This window comes from Desmodus rotundus, chromosome X, assembly GCF_022682495.2.
Source record: "Desmodus rotundus isolate HL8 chromosome X, HLdesRot8A.1, whole genome shotgun sequence".
NCBI lineage: Eukaryota > Metazoa > Chordata > Mammalia > Chiroptera > Phyllostomidae > Desmodus > Desmodus rotundus.
This window is the reverse complement of record NC_071400.1, coordinates 9311470-9333739: the sequence shown is the minus strand read 5'-3', so window position 1 is coordinate 9333739 and position 22270 is coordinate 9311470. Positions and strand designations below refer to the sequence as shown.

The 22270-nt window shown below is 37.1% G+C and overlaps 1 protein-coding gene across 2 annotated transcripts in view; it reads left to right on the top strand.

Moving 5' to 3' along the window:
* Positions 1-22270, top strand: part of PHKA1 (phosphorylase kinase regulatory subunit alpha 1) — a 126539-nt gene that overhangs the window by 59504 nt on the left and 44765 nt on the right. For both annotated transcript variants that reach the window (XM_045191249.3, XM_024555291.4), the window contains exons 12-16: positions 542-649; positions 4005-4083; positions 11258-11392; positions 20305-20414; positions 21628-21772. In XM_045191249.3, coding sequence (XP_045047184.2) covers positions 542-649; positions 4005-4083; positions 11258-11392; positions 20305-20414; positions 21628-21772 — 577 coding nt within the window. The remainder of the gene's footprint in view (positions 1-541; positions 650-4004; positions 4084-11257; positions 11393-20304; positions 20415-21627; positions 21773-22270) is intronic.

The following is a 22270-nucleotide window of genomic DNA, read 5'->3' as shown; positions in this document are numbered from 1 at the left end:
ACAGAGATCAGTAGGCAGAATCAGAGTGATGTTCTCTGTGAACTTTCAGGATTTGATAGTCTTTGCTCTGAGGCCAGAAATCTGGGATAGTTTGAGTAGATCAGTCTTGGAAAAAAGTATATCTCCATTTTCCCAAAGTGCCAGTCAGGAGTACCATTGTTTCTCTTCTCCATTGCAAAAGAATATTAGCCATGGGAGAGATGTGTTCTTCCATTCTGTTGGGGATGGAGGGAATAAGCTCCTAGCAATATCAATAGCATTACCAGAGAGCTTGATAGAAATGCAGATTTCAGGCCTTTCTGCATACCTACTCAGTCAGAATCTGCCTTTGAATAAGATCCTTAGGTGATTTGTTTTTCACATACAGTGAAAGGAGTACTGCCCTAGACTGCAGTCATAGTGACTGCTTGACTTTTCAATGCATTGCATATGTAACTGTTTTATAGTGTATGAGTCGCAACCCAGACTGAGCCTTTTTGTTGCCTAGTATCTTAAACCTTCTATTACCCTTCATGTGGTCTCTTTATATTTTTTCTTTTAGGTTGATGAAGAATATCAAAATCCTCACACTGTGGACCGAGTACCCATGGGCAAGTTGCCTCATATGTGGGGTCAGTCTCTATACATTTTAGGAAGCTTGATGGCAGAGGTAAGGGTAAATGTCAGGGCTCTTTTTCTGCTTTAGTCACCATAGTAATCAGATTTGTGAGTAGCTCATTAAATCTTTTGCCTTTGGTATTCTGTCTTAATTATAGATTTTCCTCCAGGTCCTTAGAGTGGGAGCATGACCAGTCCTTGATATAAATCTTTCCCCCCAGCAACCAAGTCCCTCATGTTCCACCCCGCCCCCCCCCAGGGCTTCCCACGTTGGCACTGTATCTACAGCTGCCCTGAGATCAGGCCCTAGATCTTTCCCTTTCATAACACCCCCTAGTGTCTTGCCTGGTGACCGATGAATGCAATAGTGCTTAGACATTGTACCTGATAATGGATTTAAATGCTAACTTCTATAAGCAACATAATATTTCATTCTTTTTTAAAAGATTTTATTTATTTTTTTCTAGAGAGAGAGGAAGGGAGAAAGAGAGGGAGAGAAACATCACTGTGTGGTTGCCTCTCACACGTCCCCTCACTGTGGACCTGACCCGCAACCCAGGCATGTGCCCTGACTGGGAATCGAACCGGCAACCCTGTGGTTCCCAGGCCAGCACTCAATCCATTGAACCACACCAGGCAGGGCATGTTTCATTCTTTAAGTGAATAAACTGATAAGATAATTTTAGTCACCATGAACAATAGTTAGTAACACCATAGTTTTTATTTATTTATTTATTCTTTTTTTTCTTAAGGGGCTCTTTATTTTATTTTATTTTTTAAATTTTGTTAAGTTTTATTGAGATATACTGGCATACAGTCCTATATAAGTTTAAGATGTATAGCATACTGATTTGATATACATAATTGTGCAAAGATTATTACAATAAATTTAGTTAACATGCATCATCTCATATAGACACAAAAAATGTTTTTTTCCCCTTGCGATGAAAACTCAGAATTTACTCTCTTAACAGTGTTCAAATATACAATACAACAGTGTTAACTGTAGTCATTGTGTTGTACGTTCCATCCCTAGAACTTATTTATCTTATACCTGGAATTTTGTACTTTTTGACCACCTTTATTCATTTAAGGGGGCTCTTTAAATGTTTCATATATTAAATTCTGTTGAGACAGCTCTTAATGTGTCACTCAGGAATTTCTGTCCAGCTTATTTGTGACATTTTGGGCATATAGGAAGGGTTATTTTTCTCAAAGTGTTCCAGATTTGCTGACAAATACACTTCCACATTGTAGGTTATTATGGTAAACTATAACCCAGGCTCCTAGAGTATCTAGGATGGGACTTAGCTATCCTTTCTGACCCAGACTCTTTGATCTGTTTATATATGACTGTTGACTTTTGGCAACATTTTTTGTTTGTTTTGTTCTATTTTGTTTTTCCGAGTCCTGTTGAGATATAATTGACATGAATCACTATGAGTTTCAGGGTACAGTATATCAACCAGTGGTTGTTGACACCAATTCAGTGCCAACAGGAATCCCCAATTTGGGGTACCGTGAAGAGAGAAATTCTGGCCCTGGCTGGTATGGCTCAGTGGGTTGAGTGTTAGACTGTGAAGCAGAGGGTCAGTGGTTCGATTTCCAGTCAGGGCACATGCCTGGGTTGCAGGCCAGGTCCTCAGTGGGGGGCACTCGAGGGGCAGTCACACACTGATGTTTCTCTCCCTCTCTTTCTCCCTCCCTTCCCCTCTCTAAAAAGAAATAAATAAAATGTTTAGAAAAAAAGAAAAATTCTGTTCAGTGCGAACACCTCAATTGTGATACAGCACAGCTGTGAAAACAGTACTACTGTGGAACAGCTCAATAGTGTTACAGTTCAGTTATAGAGTAGCAAGGCTGGAGAACAGCAGGGCTGTGGGGTGGCTCTGAAGTGAGGCGGCCCTGGGGGGAGGCCCCTCTCCTACTAGTGACTGCTTAGCTCTGATCTGTCTGCTTTGCTCCTCTCCACACCAGTCTGCTTTGCCCTACCCTGCTCTGCTCTCTGTTCTCTTCTATGCTCTGGTCTGGTGAGGTGTCTTCTTCCATGTTTCATCTGCACTGTTTCAGCTTAGCCAGGGAAACACAGTCTTCAGTCTTCTGTGGAAAGTGAAAATGCACTGTATGAGCCAGAGGGGAGTGACTTACATAGAGAGAAGTCCACATCCCTGAGCCCTGATTGGTCTGTCCTCATGCAAATCCTCACAGTTTGATTGGTCCAAAAGGCACTGTCCCAATTGGTCAGAATGGAGCCACACTAATTGGTCAGTAAAGATGCTGATGGGGGGGATATAGCTGCACAGCTCTGATTGGATGGGGAAGACCTTAGTCCTATTGGTTAAAATAGGATTCAAGGAATTCAGATGGCAGAAACACAGTGCAGGCAGACAGTTAAGTGCAGGATTCTCTTTGAAGTGTGAGGTTCTGTTGAGAAACAGCTGCTAGGCTCTGCTTTTAAATTTGAACCCAGTTAGCCACCAGGAGTCCTTTTTGGTGGTATCTTCTTTCTCTGGGTCCACTAGCATAAAAGTTTGATTATCTGTAGTTGACATTAATATGGACATAGCGATAATGGGCAGAATGATTTGCTTAAAATAATACTTTCCCTTTCCTGGCCAGTGTGACTCAGTTGGTTGGAGCATCCTCCCATAAACTGAAAGGTCACGGGTTCAATTCCTGGTCAGGGTACATGCCTAGGTTGAGGGTTTGGGCACCAGTTCTGGCATGTATGAAAGGCAACTGATGGGTTTCTCTTGTTCATTGATGTTTCTCTCCCTCACTTTCCTTCCCTTCCCCTCTCTCTAAAATCAATAAGCATGTCCTCAAGTAAGGATAAAAAAAGCAATTACAAAAATAAAGGAATACTCCCCTGGTGACTTTCTCATTCAATTAGAATAAATTAAATGGTATGAAAAAAGGAGATGAATAGTTTTCTTAAGGGCAAAATGAGTGAGTTCATCCCATTTCATCAAGGACAGAAACTCAAGTCAAAAAATATCTGCAGAGCATAAATCATAGCAAATACATGAATAAATGAGAAATTAACAGGACTAATGAGTTAAAACATTGATAAGGAGCTTTGTGGTCTGATTGTCTAATCATGTACATCCAGAGAAGGTAGAGGTGGACCCAAAAAACTTTCTGTTTATCATTTATACCCTATCAATTTCCAAAAAAAAAAAAAAAGATTTGTGGCAGCCACTAGAAATTAACTCTGCATAAAATTAATGTGGACATGAATTCAGTTCAAACATTTCCATACAGTGAAGGTATGAAGGTATTTGTTTCCTTTTCATGCCTGCCTTTTACATGTTATGGTACAGGGTTATAATACTGGTATGTTGTTTCTCCCCCCCAAATTAGCTTTTTGAGGTATAATAATTTGTCTTTTTACATTTCTCCTTTAGGGATTTTTAGCTCCTGGAGAAATTGATCCCCTGAATCGTAGGTTTTCAACTGTACCAAAGCCAGATGTTGTGGTTCAAGGTATGTATTCTTATTCCCAGCAACAGAAACTTTATATTAAAGATCTGATTTGGCCAATACATGATGACTTCATTCTTTATCATGTATTTTGTTAGACTTCAGAAAGTATAGAATGAACTTGGTTCTGTTTGGTTTCAATTTGTTATTAATCTTAATTATGAACAACTGTTTAATAAATGATGCTCTTATTATTTTGTTATTTGACACTTTTAAAAAATTCAACATATATTTATTCGCCTAATTAACTGAATAAGACAACAGCAAAGTTAATCTATAATGAGATTCTCTTCACTCTTGTCTGGTATGTGGTAATATTCTATTATTGCTCTTCTTTTATTCATTAAATTATATACACTAATGATTTTAGTTTTCTAGAAAAAGATGGTTCCAAATACAACTTGTAAACAAATTTATTTAAAAATACTTTACTACTGCCCTGGTCAGTGTGGCTCAGTTGGTTAGAGTGTCATCCCATAAACTGAAAGGTCGCAGGTTTGATTCCCAGTTAGGACACTTGCATGGGTTGTGTGTTCAGACCCTGATGAGGGTGTGTATGAGAGGCAACTGATCAGTGTTTTTCACATTGATGTTTCTCTCTCTCTGTCTTCCTCCCTTCCCCTCTCTCTAAAATCAATAAACGTGTCTTCAGCTGAGGACAAAAAAAATTATGTTAGTAATTGAAAAATTAAAATAATTGAAAGTACCAATTTTCATCTATTAAAAAAATACAGCATCCAATTAAGCAACAGTGTAGGGAAACTAGTACTCCCTTGCATTATAATCTCACGCAGTCTTTCAGGAAAGTATTTTGGCAATATTATAAGAAGCCAATTTTTTTTTATATCTTTGAACATAGTAATTCTACTTACTGTATTTCTATACTAAAGAAATAATCCAAAATGTGGGAAAAGCCATATATTCATGAAAATATTTATTTTAACTTATTTTAAACTGATAAAATTGAAAACCACCTGAATGTCCAACATAAGCTATATTGCTTTCTATCAAAAAATTGCAATCCTAATGCCAAGGAAGAAAATGTTATGATATTAAGAATTAAAGGAAAGAAAACATAATCATTTTTCTCCTTACTTCCACTTTTAATGAATTATCATTTGTACTTCCTTTAAGGCTCAATACTTTGATTCTTTATTACTAAGATAATATTTTTTAAATTTCATTTTTATTGTTGACACTATTACAGATGTCCCCATTACTCACCCATCTTTGCCCATCTCCACCCGGCCCCCATCCCCCTTTCCCTCTGGCCGTCCCCACACTGCTGTCTGTGTCTGTGGGTCATGTGTATATGTTCTTTGGCTGATCCCTTCCTCTTCTTTCATCTAGCACACCTTCTCCCTCCCCTCTGACAGTTGTCAGTCTGTTCCATGTATCTATACCTCTGTCTCTATTTGTCAGTTTATTTTGTTCATTAGATTCCACATACAAGTGAGATCATGTGGTATTTGTCTTTCTCTGACTGGCTTATTTAACTTAGCATAATAATTTCCTGGTCTATCCATGCTGTCACAAAAGGTAAGAGTTCACTTTTAAGCCCTCCTTACTTCTGAAAACACTCCCCCCCATCATCATGATATTATAGTCTACTGATTATCTCTGCTTTCTTCCTGAACATTCCTTCTGTGTTCTTTCTACTAGTACTCCTTTCTTCTCATACCCTTCTAATGGTTGTATACTTAGTCTTTTATTCTGTCTTTCTGTGTTTACACCCTTTGTTAGTTTTCTAGGACTGCCTCCTTCATAATAAACTTGCTAATATGGCTCCAACTATTGCCTCTTTGGACAGTACTCCAAACCTTTACTTTTTGTTTCTAACAATCATAAAAAACTTGGAGTTATCTACTCTATACAAAACACTGGGCTAAGTTCTATAAAGGTAGTAAGAATTCTAGTCCCAATACCTATAAAATATCTTTACCGCTGTCACTTCAAATGCAAGCCTGACCTCTTTTTGTCTCCCATCGTTTTTACTCTCCCAAGAAAAGCAGACATTTCCACCTTCCTTATCTGTGTCAATGACTTTGCTATTATCCTAGTCTCCTAGGGTAGAAAGCTAAAGATGGTTTTCGACTCTCCAATAACACGATCCAACATGGTACTGAGTCCTATTGTGATGCTCCTCTGAAAGGTTCCAGTCACTTGACTTTGGGGTTGGTCATATATGGAAAATAATCCTATGTACTTTCTAAACCTCCTTATACTTGACATGCTATGTGGTCATATGGGTAGTCTTTGCTTATCAATGTATATAGCAAACATAATACAAAAAACCATTCCTCTTCCCTTCCCATGAAAAAGCTAATTCTTCTTTGAGGCTTATGCCATCTGGCTATATTGATCTCCCAGTTTCTTTAATTCATTCACTGAAGAGTTTAATGCTTGGCTCACAGCCTTCTTCTTCCATAACTCCTGCCATAGTGCTAGATTTCAACATTGGAGTAAGTGCCCTCAAATATTTTAGCTTCAAATTTCTTTGATATCCATAACCCTAGTAGTCTTTCCCCCTACCTCTACTTTAGCCACTTTGAAGAGCAAGGACCAAACTTTAGAACCACCTCAGATATCTTCCATTTCAAAAAAATCCCAGTCTCTGGTCACAGCTATATACTATTTTACTTTTCTTTTTTTCCCATTAAACTTGTGTCCATTTTCTCCTAGTCTGCCCTTCCCTACCTCTTGGTTGACCATATAAAAATATCTTAATCACCAGTGTACCATACTTCTACTATACCCACCAGAAAAATCATAGCTCCAGATGAATCTGACAGTCTGTATTTTCTGACCCTATACCTGGCCTGCTGAAATCTACTGGAAAAAAAATCACACAAATGAGCAGGGTGGTAGCACTGTAAATTCATGGTCTCCAACTCAGCTTGATCCACAGTACTTCCTGTTAGTCCTTGTTCTTATCATTAGCCAGCATTTTCATTCCTCTCAACCAGTATTCCCAAACCTTCTTTGCTTTAAACACCATCCCTTGATTTCAGCCTCATTGTTGGCCTGTTACTTTATGCTGGATAATCTTAATATTCTGATCTTTGTCAGTTTCCCAATGCCCCATCACAGTCTTACATCTTCACCCATCCTTGCCACCTTTCTCAGAAAATATGTTTCTCCAGTCTCAGAAAAGATGTTTCTTCTCTTCAAGGCCAAATTTTCTTTTTGATGCTTGATTCTATTCTCTTTCTTAGCCTTCCTAGAATCCTACTCTTTCCTTTAATCTTCAAACTCTTTTTCTGCGTTGGTTCTGTTTTTTAGTCCATTGAAATGTTCATCTCCCTTTAGTTATCCTATCCTTCCTTTCTCATCCAAACTTCCCCTTCTTTATATTTCATTCATTCTGGAGTCCTTTATAGTCTAGCTCATTATTCCTTGGAAATTCTTCTGCTTAAGTTATTACCAAACTCAATAGGTAGTTTTCTATCCATGTTATAGTGGATCTTTCTGTTTCATTTATCATTTATCTTTCTGGAAGCTCTTAACTGTTCTGTGATAACCATACTTTCTTAGATCTCCTTCAGCTAAATTTTGCACTTTTTTGTCTCATTCTGAGCTTCCTTCTTCTCTTTGCCCCCTAACTGTTGGTCTCCCTAGGAGCTCTGTCTGTATCACACTGTTCTTACTTAGAATATTTGTTCTTGTCTCTCAGGCTCCTCCTATTTCAAACTTTTTTCCTTTTCCTACATCCTTGCTTCTTCCCTCTCAGAAGAGGACCTTATCTCCTGTAACAGAAAATATAAGCCATGGGACAAAAACCCCTCACTCTTGCCCCTAGACTTTTCTTTATTGGCTCATTTCTTATATGTTGAAATTTCTTGTAGTTATATTCTAGGTCCTCTTCTTCTCTATATATTCTTGACCCATCTCGCCTCTTCCTATGCTAATGCTGTTTAATCTATATCAGTGTCCTTTAAGACAGCTCCACTTGGTTGTCTCACATGTACTTTAAACTCAACATTATAAGGGAGGACCCAAAAAACCCAGTATTATCTTCTAGGGGGCAGGCCCATTGTAGAACAGGCTTCCCCTGCTAGGTGAGTGTTCTAGGAACCAATCTCTATCAGTGTACTGGCAGGCATTGTTGTAAGAGTCTGTATTTGGCTTCAGTGAATTTTTTTGAAGACTCTTTCAACACATCTGCCCACTGCATGGTGGGTGATTTACAAGTGCACTGCCCACACCATGCTGAGTGTTCAGCAGTTTTTGACCAAAAAAGGCATGACCCCTGTTCCTCACCCTCCCTATTCACCTGATCTTGTCATGAGTGACTTGTTTCTGTTTCCCTGGATGAAAAGTCTTCAAAGGGAAACATTTTACCAGTGTGGAAGAGGCAAAACAAAAAACAGCAGGACTAAAAGGCATCAAGATCAATGAGTTCAAAAACTGTTTTGAGCAGTAGAAAAAACATCTCGATAGGTGTATCTCATCAAATGGAGAGTACTTTGAAGGTGACTGAACTTTAAACATGTAAGAATAAATACGCAATTTTTTATAAATAAATTCCAAATTTTTGGGGATTTCCCTTCATATCTAAAATTAATCAGCTGCACCCTCCTTTTACTACAACACTCATACCTGCTTTTCTCCTATGTGCCTATGTCATTAGATGGCACAACATTCTCCCAGTTACACACATAAATGCTGGGGGAATCATTTTCAGTATCTCTCCCTCTTTTATCCCCTACATTCAATTAGTTTATAAGCCCTGGTTTCTTTTACCTCCTAAATAGTTGTGAAATCCATGTAGTTCTCTCCAGTACCAATGGCATGATTCTAATCGAGGTAATCAGCATCTCTCCCTTACATTACTTCAATAACTTTTTAAGTGGTCTCACTGTCTTCGGTCTAGGCCTACTACAGTCTTATCAGTTTATTCTGTAATCATCAACATGAACATGTTCTTTTTAAGATGCAGATATGTATATGTTATTACAGTGATTACAATTCTGCAGGGGCTTCCCATTGCCAACCTCCTTAACGTGGCTTACCGGCTCTTTTGTGATCTAGTCCTTGACCCTGTCTATAGTATCCTTTCGTACCACTGCCCTTTTATACCCCATGCCCCCTGCTGTAAAGAACTTTCTATAATTTCTAGATCTGTCATGTTCTCTGTTGCCCTTGAACCTTTGTCTATGCTGTTTCTTCTCTCTGGAACAATTTCTTCCTTACTTTTACCCCCACCTTTACCGGATTAACTCCTGTTCAGCCCTATAGCAAGACACAGTGTCGGTGTCATTTTCTCCACAGATCACATCTATCTTTGTATCCCTAGCATTTGTCAATGCCTAGCAAGTGGTACCAAATAAACGTTTTCTAAATGTTTCATAAAACATAAAATAAACAAAAAGCTGAGTTATTTGGGTTAAAATTACTCCTAGGGTCCCTGAGTATTGTTCAGTTGCCTCTCCTTCAGCCCCCTCTAGTTCTGTTACCAACTGCATTGCCCTCTGCAGACTCCAGAAGCTAATTAGAATCCAGTTTGAAAATCATTACTGAAAAATAAAAAATAATCCTTAAGGTGGCACATATGCCCTCCATGATATCTGCCTTTCTAGATTTTTTTTTTTTTGCCACTGTACAGGGCACTTCATGCTATGGCAATATTGAGGTATATGTAGTTCCCCTGTGTCCCTCCTCACAACACACCCACATTCTTTTTCATTTCTACGTTTTATGATCATTCTGGACCTTCTGCCTAAAATGGCTTTCTCTCATCCCTAGTTTCTTCTTTCTCCTGGCTAATTTATTCACTACTCAAAACTCAGTTTAAATATCAACTCCTTTGGGAAGCCCTTTCTGAAACCATTCCCTACCAACCCCAGACTAGATAGGTATCACTCTTGGGTGGTCTCATAATGTTTTGTTCATACCTCTATTTACCTAGCAGGTTATTTTAGAATCAGTTTTATGTGTGTGTCACGTTCATTACACCAAGAGCTCCTACGGGAGAGAATAATTTATTCATCTCTATGTCCCTATTGCCTAGCATAGTACTTCATCCATTTAAATGCTTAGTAAATGTTTATTAATGAATGAATGGATGACCACATGTGTTTTCCTGGACTTTTCACAGCCCATTATCATTCTTCCTCTGTACATTTTTCCTGTCAAATCTTTTTCCTTTTCATGTTTCCAATAAAGTCAATAATTTTTTAAAAAAAGAAGTGAGATGGTGTTCTATCCAGAGGCCTCTGTAATCACCATATCCTACATATGCTGTCCCAGACCACAGCAATGCAACACCATGATGTTCCCAAGCTAGAAAAATACACAAAAGGTAATGGCAAAGGACAGCAAAGTATCAATTTGTTAACTAATGTTTTGCCAAAAAAAACTCAACATAAAGAATACTGGTAAACTTCAGTGAACAAAATGGTACCATCGTTTTCTCATTAACCCAATTCAACACATATACCAGAACTAGAGGAGTAGGAATAGGGTGTGTGTTTATCCTTGGTACTTAGTGTCAAGCCTGCTGAGGCCCCATTCAGATTATTGGCCCCCAGTCAGGGAGCTGGCCTGGTTACCTCCCTTGTAAGTATGATTAGTACTTCAGAGACCTGAATATAAGAAGAACACAATGGAGCTGTCCAGACTTGGCAGGCTCTGATTCTAGAGAAGTATTACCCCCTCACACCCTTCTCCAAAACAACTACACACAATTTCAACTATGGTGTCTCAATTCTTTATTCCCAACTTAACTTGCCTTTTACCATTCTCTAGGTATAGAGCAATTCTTATCATTAGTGTGTTCTTTATTACCCTTATAGTCTTAGCCCTGGTTTTAAGGGTATAGATATGAAAGAGCCTTGGGGAATCAACTTTCACCAAAGCTATAACATACCACATGTTGGATTTTTCTTATTTAAATGTGGAAACCCAGCTATAAAGACAATGTGGCATTCTCTAGGAACACAGAGATACTTGGCCAAAAACCAGAATATGATACTCTGGTCATGAGATCTTCTTTCCTTTTTCATTTATATAATATCATTATGTACGTATCATGATGACTGTTTCATCTAGTTTCTCCAATAATTATTAATTTCCTCCCCTTTTCTTTTTCTTCCCTTCAAAAAATAACATGACCTGAAACATTTTAGGTTCTTACTGAAATAAAATTTTCTATTGACCTCATCTTTCTTTCTTACAGTTTCCATTCTAGCTGAGACAGAAGAAATTAAGTCCATTTTAAAGGACAAGGGAATCACTGTGGAGACCATCGCTGAGGTGTACCCCATCAGAGTACAACCGGCTCGTATTCTAAGCCACATTTATTCCAGTCTAGGTAAGGAGATTGGCCAGCCTGCTAATGTCAAAGCATTATTTGTTACAAACTGGTTTCTTTCCTTTTTATTTTGTCTTGATCTTGTATTGTCTTATTGAACTGGATCTTAGAAGGAATTTAGACTCTCTGGAATCTAAGTTTCTAACACTGTATATCCTGAGTAGGCTTGATCATTTTAGGTGTGTTTTATGAACTCTTTGGCACATAGGGGCATGACTGTCACCAGACAATATTGTATCTCCATTCCAAGTGTGTGCTTAACTAACATGTTCTCCCCTTTCTAGGGACTTATATTTTCATTTTGAGTACATGCTACTTTTACATAGAGTAATAGCCAAAGAACTTGTTCTTAGGTGTTTTGTACTTGGCCATGTAATTAACTGGTTGACAATATAAAGAAATTCTACTTCTTAATATATTTATTTTTAATTAGTATTTTTATTTTTTATTCAATTTATATATTAAACTTAGTGATGGACACATTAAACAAGTTACTACAAATTACAAGTTTACACAACTTATTACAAATTTGACATTAAACAAATGGCTACATTATTAACTAAAAAAAGACATGCAGAATTTCAAAACTACCATTGTAGAAGGCTGAATAATGGCTCCCAAAGATACCCAGGTCATAATTCTTGGAACCTGTGAAGATTACCTTATATGGTAAAGAGACTTCCCAGTATGTTTAAATTAAGGGGCTTGAGATGAGGAGGATTACCCTATATTATCCAGGTGAACCTTAAATGTAATCACAAGTGTCCTCATAAAGGGAAGACGCAGGGAAATAAGATTATAGAAGTAGATGTGACAACAAAAACAAGAGATCAGAATGATGTAGCTATGAGCCAAAGATTTCCAAGGAATGCCTACAACCTCTACAGGTTGGAATTGGCATGGAACAGATTCTCCCCTGGAGCTTCCAGAAGAAACCAACCCTGCTGTCACCTTGATTTTATTTTACACCTGTAGACTGATTTTGAACTTCAGACCTCCAGAACTGTAAGAGAATAAATATGTGTAGTTTTAACCCACTAAGTTTGTGGTAATTTGTTACAGCAGAAATAGGAAAGTGATATACATTTTGGTACCTGGGAAGTGGGATTTCGCTGTAACCAATACCTGAAAGTGTGGAAGTGGCTTTAGAATTGGGTAATGGATAGACCCTGGAAGAATTTGGGGTCACAGAATAGAAAAAGTCCAGACTGCCTTAAACAAACTGTTACAGAGGCATTGATGGAAAGGGCTCACAAGGAAAAGAACAACATGTTATTGGAAACTTGAAGGTAAGGATTCTTGTTATATAATGACAGAAAACTTAGCTGAATTATGTCCTACAGTTATGTGGAAAACAGAATTATAAATGCTAATAAACTTGGATATTTAGCTGAGGTGATTTTCTCTTTTTTTGATATATTTATTGATTATGCTATTACAGTTGTCCCACTTCCCCCCCTTCACTCAACTCCATCTTGCCCACCCCCTCCCTCCCACATTCCCTCCCTATAGTTCATGTCCATGGGTCATACTTACAAGTTCTTTGGCTTCTACATTTCCTACACTATTCTTACCCTCCCCCTGTCTATTTTCCACCTATCATTTATGCTATTTATTCTCTGTACCTTCCCCCCTCTCCCCTTCCCACTCCCCTATTGACAACCCTCCATGTGATCTCCATCTCTATGGTTCTGTACCTGTTCTAGTTGTTTGCCTAGTTTGCTCTTGTTTTTGTTTTAGGTGTGGTTGTTAATAACTGTGAGTTTGCTGTCATTTTTACTGTTCCTATTTTTGATCTTCTTTTTCTTAGGTAACTCCCTTTAACATTTCATATAATAAGGGCTTGGTGATGATGAACTCCTTTAACTTGACCTTATTTGAGAAGCACTTTATCTGCCCTTTCATTCTAAATGATAGCTTTGCTGGATACAGTAATCTTGGATGTAGGTCCTTGCCTTTCATGACTTGGAATACTTCTTGCCAGTCCCTTCTTGCCTGTAAGGTCTCTTTGGAGAAATCAGCTGACAGTCTTATGGGAACCCCTTTGTAGGTAAATGTGTCCTTTTACTGCTTCTAAGATTCTCTCCTTCTGTGTAATCTTGGGTAATGTAATGATGATGTGCCTTGGTGTGTTCCTCCTTGGGTCCAGCTTCTTTGGGATTCTCTGAGCTTCCTGGGCTTCCTGGAAGTCTATTTCCTTTGCCAGACTGGGGAAGTTCTCCTTCATTATTTGTTCAAATAAGTTTTCAAGTTTTTGTTCTTCCTCTTCTCCTTCTGGCACCCCTATAATTCTGATGTTGGAACGTTTCAAGATGTTCTGGAGGTTCCTAAGCCTCTCCTCATTTTTCCGAATTCTTGTTTCTTCATTCTTTTCTGGTTGGATGTTTCTTTCTTGCTTCTGGTCCACACCACTGATTTGAGTCCCAGTTTCCTTCTCATCACTATTGGTTCCCTGTACATTTTCCTTTGTTTCTCTTAGCATAGCCTTCATTTTTTCATCTAGTTTTTGACCAAATTCAACCAATTCTGTGAGCGTCTTAATAACCAGTGTTTTGAACTCTGCAACTGATAGGTTGGCTATCTGTTAGCTGCTTAGTTGAATTATTTCTGGAGCTATGAAATGTTCTGTCATTTGGGCCATTTTTTTTTTTTTTTTTTTTTTTTGTCTTGGCACATCTGTTACTTAAAGGGATGGAGCCTTAGGTGTTCCCAGGGCGGGGAAATGGTGGTCGCTGCGCTGTGACGCTGTATGTGGGGGAGGGGCTGAGAGGGAGCAATGCTGCCCGCTCCACTCTCCACCAGTTTTCAGTCACTCCCTCAGCTACCCACAATCAAATTGGGCCCCTCTGGTGCTGGTTCCCGAGTGGGTGGGCCTGTGCACACTCTAGGCCCCTGTGGGTCTCTCCAACGACCTCTCCTGTGAGGCTGGGAGTTTCTCCTGCTGCCGCCCCAACCCCCACAAGTGTTTTCAGTCAGAGGTTTGGGGCTTTATTTCCCCGCCCCGGAGCCCTGGGTTGCGTGGTCTGCTTCGCTCCCTGCCGTTTGTCCCGGTTTATCTGTGTACGAACGTGGGGCCGTGGGGTGCTACCCACCGCTCTGCCTGCCCCGTTCTCCGCCACTCTGAGTCCGGCCCTCTCGGTTTGTCTGCGTGAATGTGGGGCCGCAGGGACTGCTAGTGGTCGGACTACTTGCCCCATTCGTCCCACACTCCGCCAGTCTCGGTCCTGCCACGGCCACGCGAGTCCTCTCCGCCCCGGCTGCCCATCATCGCCCCTCCTACTGGTCTGGATGAATGTTTATTTTTTATCTTCTTGGTGTCGGACCCCCTTGCCGTTCGATTTTCTGTCAGTTCTGGTTGTGCGAGGAGGTGCAGTGTGTCTACCTACGCCGCCATCTTGGTTCTCCCAGCTGAGGTGATTTTCAAGCAAAGTGTTGAAATCATGGCCTGGTTTGTGCTTGCTGCTTATAGTAAAATGTAAGACGAAAGAAATAAATTGAGGGAAGAACAGTTAAGCAAGACAAAACAAAATAAAACAAAACAATGCAGGACTTAATGATAAACTACATTTATTTTTCAAATATACTTCTTCACTGTGTTCATCATTCTTTCAGAAGGCTCTATTGCTCACTTATGTACCAAGCACTAGGTTAGATGCTATAAGAGACACAGAAGTATAACCAAATAACTATAGTACAATCTTATAAATGCTGTAAGAATGGTATTTTGTACAAAGTACAGGAGAAACAGGATAGATTCCCTGGGGAAGTCAAGAAAGGTGTGATTTGATGAATTATCAAATGAGTGACTTCACAATTCTATTATTGCAGCAATTTCACAATAACCGAATTGCTTTAAGCATACATCAAATGACAGCTCTAATGCCACCAAGGAAAAAGGGATATTTTTCCATCAGAGATGTTCATTTATATGTGTTATCTAAATTAGAATCTCTGTTACACTTCATACACTTATTATTTCATATATTTCAGTTCCATAATATCTCTTTTATTTTTTCAAGTTATAAAGTTAGCCAACTTTGGGAACATAAGAAATTTGTAAATATGGAACTCAAATCTTTATATAGTGCTAATTCTTTTCTAATCTGTTAGTGCACATAGGTACATTTTCATGGTTATATTTAGAGTGTACATATTAACTTATGTTCTTTTTCTTTTCACTTATTTTTCATGTAAGTATTTTTATATATTTAAAAATCTATGTATTATTTGATAAAATTAAGGTAATTGTTCCCATAGTATTGAGTACTTGAATTATTTCAAAAAATTTTACCCTTCTGTGAATGCCTTCATATAGACATTCATACGTATACTCCTGTTTCCTTGGAGTATATTCTCAGAAAAGAAATTCTGGGTAAGAGTATAAACAACTTTGCAGTTGTTCTTACCTGTTGCCAGATTATACTTTAGAAGGACCAATCAATTTTTAGTGACATCAATAAACATAAAATATACCTTTTTTATTTTTACTACCCATGCAACATTGGTTTTTTACCATTTTTGTTAGATTAATCATTTTAATATACCTAAGTTATTTTAATTTCCTTTCTTTAATACCTAGTGAGAGCATGTAGTTTTTCATTTTTGCCTTACTTTTTTTGAAATTGTCTCCTATTGCTTGCAAAGCTAGAAGGATCTGTATATTTTCATATGTATTTACCAATTTTAAGTATATTTTATGATGTTTTTAACAATGAGATTTATTATATATACATGTCCTTTTCTAATACTTTCTTTGAGATATTTATTTTCTTGACTTTGTACAAATTTTTAAACCTCAAATAGAACCATTTTATCAGATACATCTTTAAGAATTGTTGAATTTATCTTCTAGTTTCATTTGAATAGATATGCTATTCTTGTTCTCTCCAATTTTCTTTTTTTAATCGATTCTTTAGAGAGAGAGAGGGAAAGAAGGGGAGAGAGAAACATCAACTTGTTGTTCCACTTATTTGTGCATTCATGGTTAATTCTTATTGTGCCCTGATGAGATGGACCCCACAACCTTGGCTTATGGGGTCAATGCTCTAACCAACTGAGCTACCCAGCCAGTGCTTCCAGTTTTCATAAATAGTTATTTATCTAATCACAAAATGAAATGCACATGTTAACTGCAGGGAACTGGAAAATAGAGAAAAACACAAAGGGAAATGATAAAAATCACCTATAATTCTACCACACACAGGAAGCCACTGTTTTGCTTTGGAGCATTTGCTTCCAATGAATCTTATAAAATAAATACACACTTGTTTTTAGAAAACTGGTATGAGAAATAACAGACTTTGTAACCTGTTTTTTTGCAACATAATAATATATGATAAACCTTATTTCTTTTCCTTATTTAGCCTCCTCTAATATTATTTTAATATCTGCATTAGCATAATATCCTCAATTTTTTGACATATGGATGATAAACTTTTTATTAATTAAGCAGCTGTTTTTGTATATATTTTATAAATTATCTGCTTATATTCTTTTACCATTTTTCCACTGGAAAACTTTCAGTTTCTTACTGGCTTATGCAAGGTTTTTTATGTACAGGGGATGCTAACACTGTCTTCCACATATTATCGCATTATTTTGCTATTTTATTATTTCCCTTTTTATTTACTCCCTTTTGCTATTCATATTTCCCTAATACCTAGTGAGGTTGGCTTTAATTTTTTAATCTAATTTTTATATATAGAATTTTTACATTTTTATGTAGTAAAATTTTCTCATTTTTGGTTTCTTTGTTTCCTGTTATGCTAAGAGAGATAGACCCCAAAATGTAAGTAATTTGGATTTCGTGAAAATTAAAAAGTTATGTAATAGACACCATCAATAAAGTGAAAAGGCAAACCACAGAATGAGAGAAAGTATTTGCAAATCATATATCTGATAAAGGGTTAATATCTGGAATATATAGAGAACTCTCACAACTCAACAAAAAAAATTTCCTAAAACTATAAATTTAGTGCAACCCCTATCAACCCAATAGCATCCTTCACAGAAATAGAAAAAGCAATCCTAAAATCCCCTCTCCCAGGAACTACTATAAAGGACACATGGACAAAACCAAGGGGGAGGGTGGAGGCAGGAGAGGGAGGTGGGTTTGGCTGGGGTGGGGTGGAGGGGTGGGGGAAAATGCAGACAACTGTAATTGAACAACAATTAAAAATTGTTTAATTAAAAAAAAAGAAAAAACAATCCTAAAATTTGTAAAGAACCATGCAAGGCCCCAAATAGACAAGGAAATCCTGAGAAAGAAGAACAAAGCTGGAGGCATCACACTTCCTAATTTCAAACTATATTACAAAGCTATGGTAATCAAAACAACATGATGCTGGCATAAAAATAGGCACGTAGACAAATGGAACAGAGTTGACAGTCCAAAAATATGCCCACGTAATATGTTGAAATTCAACTAATGTCACATATGTTGAAGAGATAATGATCAAAATTTTTTCTAAACTGACTAAAGATACCAAGGTCACACAAAGGCTAAAAATCTGTGAGCAAGATAAATGCAAAGAAAACCAACCTTAGCATTTAATAATCAAACTTCTGGAAGCCAAGACAAAGAGAAAATCTTTAAAATGGCCAAAGTTGAAGAAAGATAGGGTGCTTTCAAAGGAACAATGATGAAACTTAGAGTTGATATTTTTAAAATCAAATTGATTGGGGTGACATTGGGCAATAGGATCATAGAGGTTTGAAGTGTACGTGTCTATAATACATGATCTGTATATTGCACTGTGTGCCCACCACCTAAAGTCAAACCGTCTTCCATCACCATTCATTAGGACACACTCCATCCCTTTGCTTTTGGCAACCACTACATCGTTGTCTATGTCCATGAGTTTCAGTTTTATATCCCACATATGAGTGAAATCATAAGGGTTTTACCTTTTTCTGACTAACTTATTTGACTTAGCATAATATTCTCAAGGTCCATCTCTGTTACCGCAAATGGCAATATTTCATCTTTTCTTATGGCTGAGTAGTACTTCATTGTGTACATGCACCACATCTTCTCTACCCAATCCTCTATCGCAGGGCACTTTGGTTGTCTCTGTGTCCTGGCCACTGTGTGTAATGCTGCAATGAACACAGAGGTTCATATATCTTTGTGAATACATGTTTGCAAGTATTTTGAGTAGATAACAGGAGAGGGATTGCTGGGTCATATGCTAACTCTATTCTTAATTTTTTGAGGAACCGCCAGAGTGTTTTCCATATGGCTGTAGCAGGCTATATTCCTACCAGCAGTGAATGAGAGTTCCTTTTTTCCCACAACCTCTCCAACACTTGTTGTTACTTGTCTTGTTGATAATAGCCATTCTAATAGGTGTGAGGTGGTATCTCATGGTAGTTTTGATTTGTATTTCCCTAATAGCTAGTGAGGTTGAGCATCTTTTCATATATCTGTTGGCTATTTGTATGTCGTCTTACTGAGTTGTATTTCTGAAGCATAGAGATTAACATCATATTGCCCATATTTCTTCTTTAAATCATTTGAACTGTGTGGCTTGCTAAAAAGAATATTGCCTCAAAATGAAAATAAACATACATATGAATAAGTCCTAAATAAGAATTAAATATGCTCAGGGTAATAATAATGAACATGTGCAATATCTACAAAAAGTGTTGATCAGTAAGGTTCACACTTCAAAATGTAGTGAATACAAATAAAATAGTCATACTCTATTTAGACTCTGTACCTTTGATTTGACACTTAATTTAAATTCATACATTCAGTAGAATACATGTGTGTGCTGGTATGTATAAATATTGTGTGGCTGTTTAAAGCCATGTTAGAATGTTTGTGCTAAAATTCAAAAGCACATAATATAAAATAGCATTCTTCCTTGACAATAATAAAAAGTAAAACAATTTTGAAATTTGTCCCAAAACAATAAAATGTCTTAAATTACAAAAATAACAGCTCCCGGTTACTAAGAGTTTACTATTTCTATGCTTCAGGTACTGTGCCAAGTACTTTATGCAATATCTCATTTGAAACTTACCGCAACCCCAGGAGGTTAGTACTATTTAGAGGAAAATAAGGTACGAGTAATTAAGATCACCCAATTAGTAAATAGGATTCTGGATTGAATCCTGAACCTGAAAAATTCTTAACTACAGAGGACAAGTAGGACGATGGGTGAAATCTGAATAATATCTGTGGGTTGGGTAACAGTGTTTTATCAATGTTATTTTCCTGATTTTGGCACATTTTCATTATGGTTATATAAGAGAATGCCTTTTTAATTAAAAAATATATATATTAAAATTAAAACATTTTTAATTTTTCAATTATAGTTGGCATTCAGTATTTTTAAAAATGTTCCTCTGCCAAGTGAATTTTGCTGTGTATAAGTTTGCACAAAATTTCCTGTCAGACACAAGAATATTGAAATACTTTAACTTATTTGGATAAAATGTGTTGTCCCATTGAATAAAATGTATCACTACTATGTTATTGAAGGAGATCAAGATAAACTCTTATTTCAGTTTAGTATGCCCTGCTTAAGCTAATGAGGTTTTTGTTCAGCTTTGTTGAGGCATAGTTTATATTGGAAAGTTTGATAACCAGTATATCTTTTGCACTTTTTATGGACTTTAAAGAAATTTAGTGCGTGACTATTGGTAATAGAGTTCTGTCATTCATACACTGTTAACTTTATGTGCATTCTTGTCTCCCTTGTGTAGATGATGTGGATTCTTTATAAGACCATCGAGTTCTTTAAAAGCCCACAGTGCTTTGTATGGTCCTGTACATGACATGAACACTAACTATGAGATTCAGAACTTAGTTCGTTCAATAAGGAAGTTTAAACTAATACAAAAAACACTTTGCTGTTGGATTTGTGCACTAAAAATACCTTGACCATTTCTCAATTCTATCTCAGGATGCAACAGTAGGATGAAACTCAGTGGCCGACCCTACAGACACATGGGAGTCCTTGGAACTTCAAAACTCTATGACATTCGGAAAACTATCTTTACCTTCACTCCACAGGTGAGTGGAATAGCTTTAACATATATTGAGATGAATGGAAATAAAAGATAAACATTACAGAAATAAAGCATTTACTGGAGTTTGGACAAGTGTCAGAGTTCCATAGGGCCTTCCACATATTAAGTTGCTCAATAAATATTTGTGGAGTTGGACTGAATTGAATTTCTGGCACACAGTTATGCCAAGTGATGATGGCTATCAAGAGTAGTCCTGAGTGTTACAGAAATAGTGACTAGGGATTTTACAAATATTTGAGTACTTTAAAAATTGTTGTTACTTTTAGCCTTGGCTGGTGTGGCTCAGTGGTGGATTGAGCATGGGCCTTCAAACCAAAGGGTCACCAATTTGATTCCCAGTATAGGGCACATGCCTGGGTTGTGGGCCAGGTCCCCAGCAGGGGTGCACAATAGGCAACCATGCATTGATGTTTCTCTCCCTCTATTTTTCCCTCCTTTCCCCTCTCTCTAAAAATAAATAAATGAAATCTTTAAAAAATAAAAATTGTCCTTACTTTTAAAAGACTAAAACTCTTCTTATTTTTACTTGTATTGATCCTTTATAAACAAAATATAGTCTTTTTTCTTCAGCTACCAAATTTTGTGTTCTCTTTGGGGGAGGGGCCCTTTTTACAAGCCTAGAGATCTTTGATGTCCTCTTCTGAACAAAAATGTTAGTACTGTTTTAGCCATGATTATTCACATTGTTAGTCTGATGTTTATTAGTCACATTATAATAGCAAGCCTGATTATATGTGTATATGGAGAGGAGAAATTATTTTCTGAAGAGAAAGCTAAAGCTCTCCATTTGTCACCTTACTTCTGAAATAGTGCAGCTGAGGTATAGACAAAAAAAATTAGACCATAGATTATATTTCTGATCTTGCCATTTGCTAGCTATATGACTTTACAAATCCCCTTAATGTTTCTTGGCCTTATTTTATCTATTAAAAGAAGAAAAGCCCTTACTGGGTAGTTATAGAATTAAGAAAAGTTATATACTTGAAAATACTTTGTAAATTATAGCACACTGTAAAAATGTCAAAAATTATATGTACCAATGGACCACCAGATGCTTTGGGAAGAAAAGCATTAAATTTGGCAGATTATTGCCTTTGTAACATCTTATATACCCTGTGAATATGTGATTACTTTAAAATATTATTTGATAGTTGTGAGAATAAATTACTCTGAGCTGTTATTTTTATTTTTCTCAGTTTATAGACCAGCAACAGTTCTACTTGGCTCTAGACAACAAGATGATAGTGGAAATGCTTAGAACAGACCTCTCCTACCTCTGTAGCCGCTGGAGGATGACAGGCCATCCCACCATCACCTTCCCCATCTCACACACCATGCTTGGTAAGGTTGTATGAGGCAAGGAATAATGTTTATTTGGAATAAGTCATGTGGTTAGTCCTTTAAAATCTTAGAGACACTGGAGAGCTATTTCTTATCATTTATTCTTTCAGCAGTTATTTATTAGCTCCTACTTTGTTCCAGGCACTTTTCTAAGGACTGGGGAATACATGAAGTGAATAAGGCAGATGAGGTTTCTAATCTCATGTGGCTCATGTTTTAGAATAAATATGTATCAAACCAATACACAAGAATATTTCAGGTCATTTGAGAGCTATAATTTAAAAAGAGTAGTAGAAAACTTGGTTGGCAGCTACTTCAGATAATTGGTTTCTAGGTCAATTTGCAGAAACTTTATTAATACAATTCATTTTGAGGAAAGTAAAAGTACATTCTGCATCTATCCTACTCCAGTGCATCATCAAGATTTTATAGGTAAATTCCTACACATCTCTCCTTCCAAGGCTTGTCTAACTTAGCAGTAAAATCTACCAGGGAAAA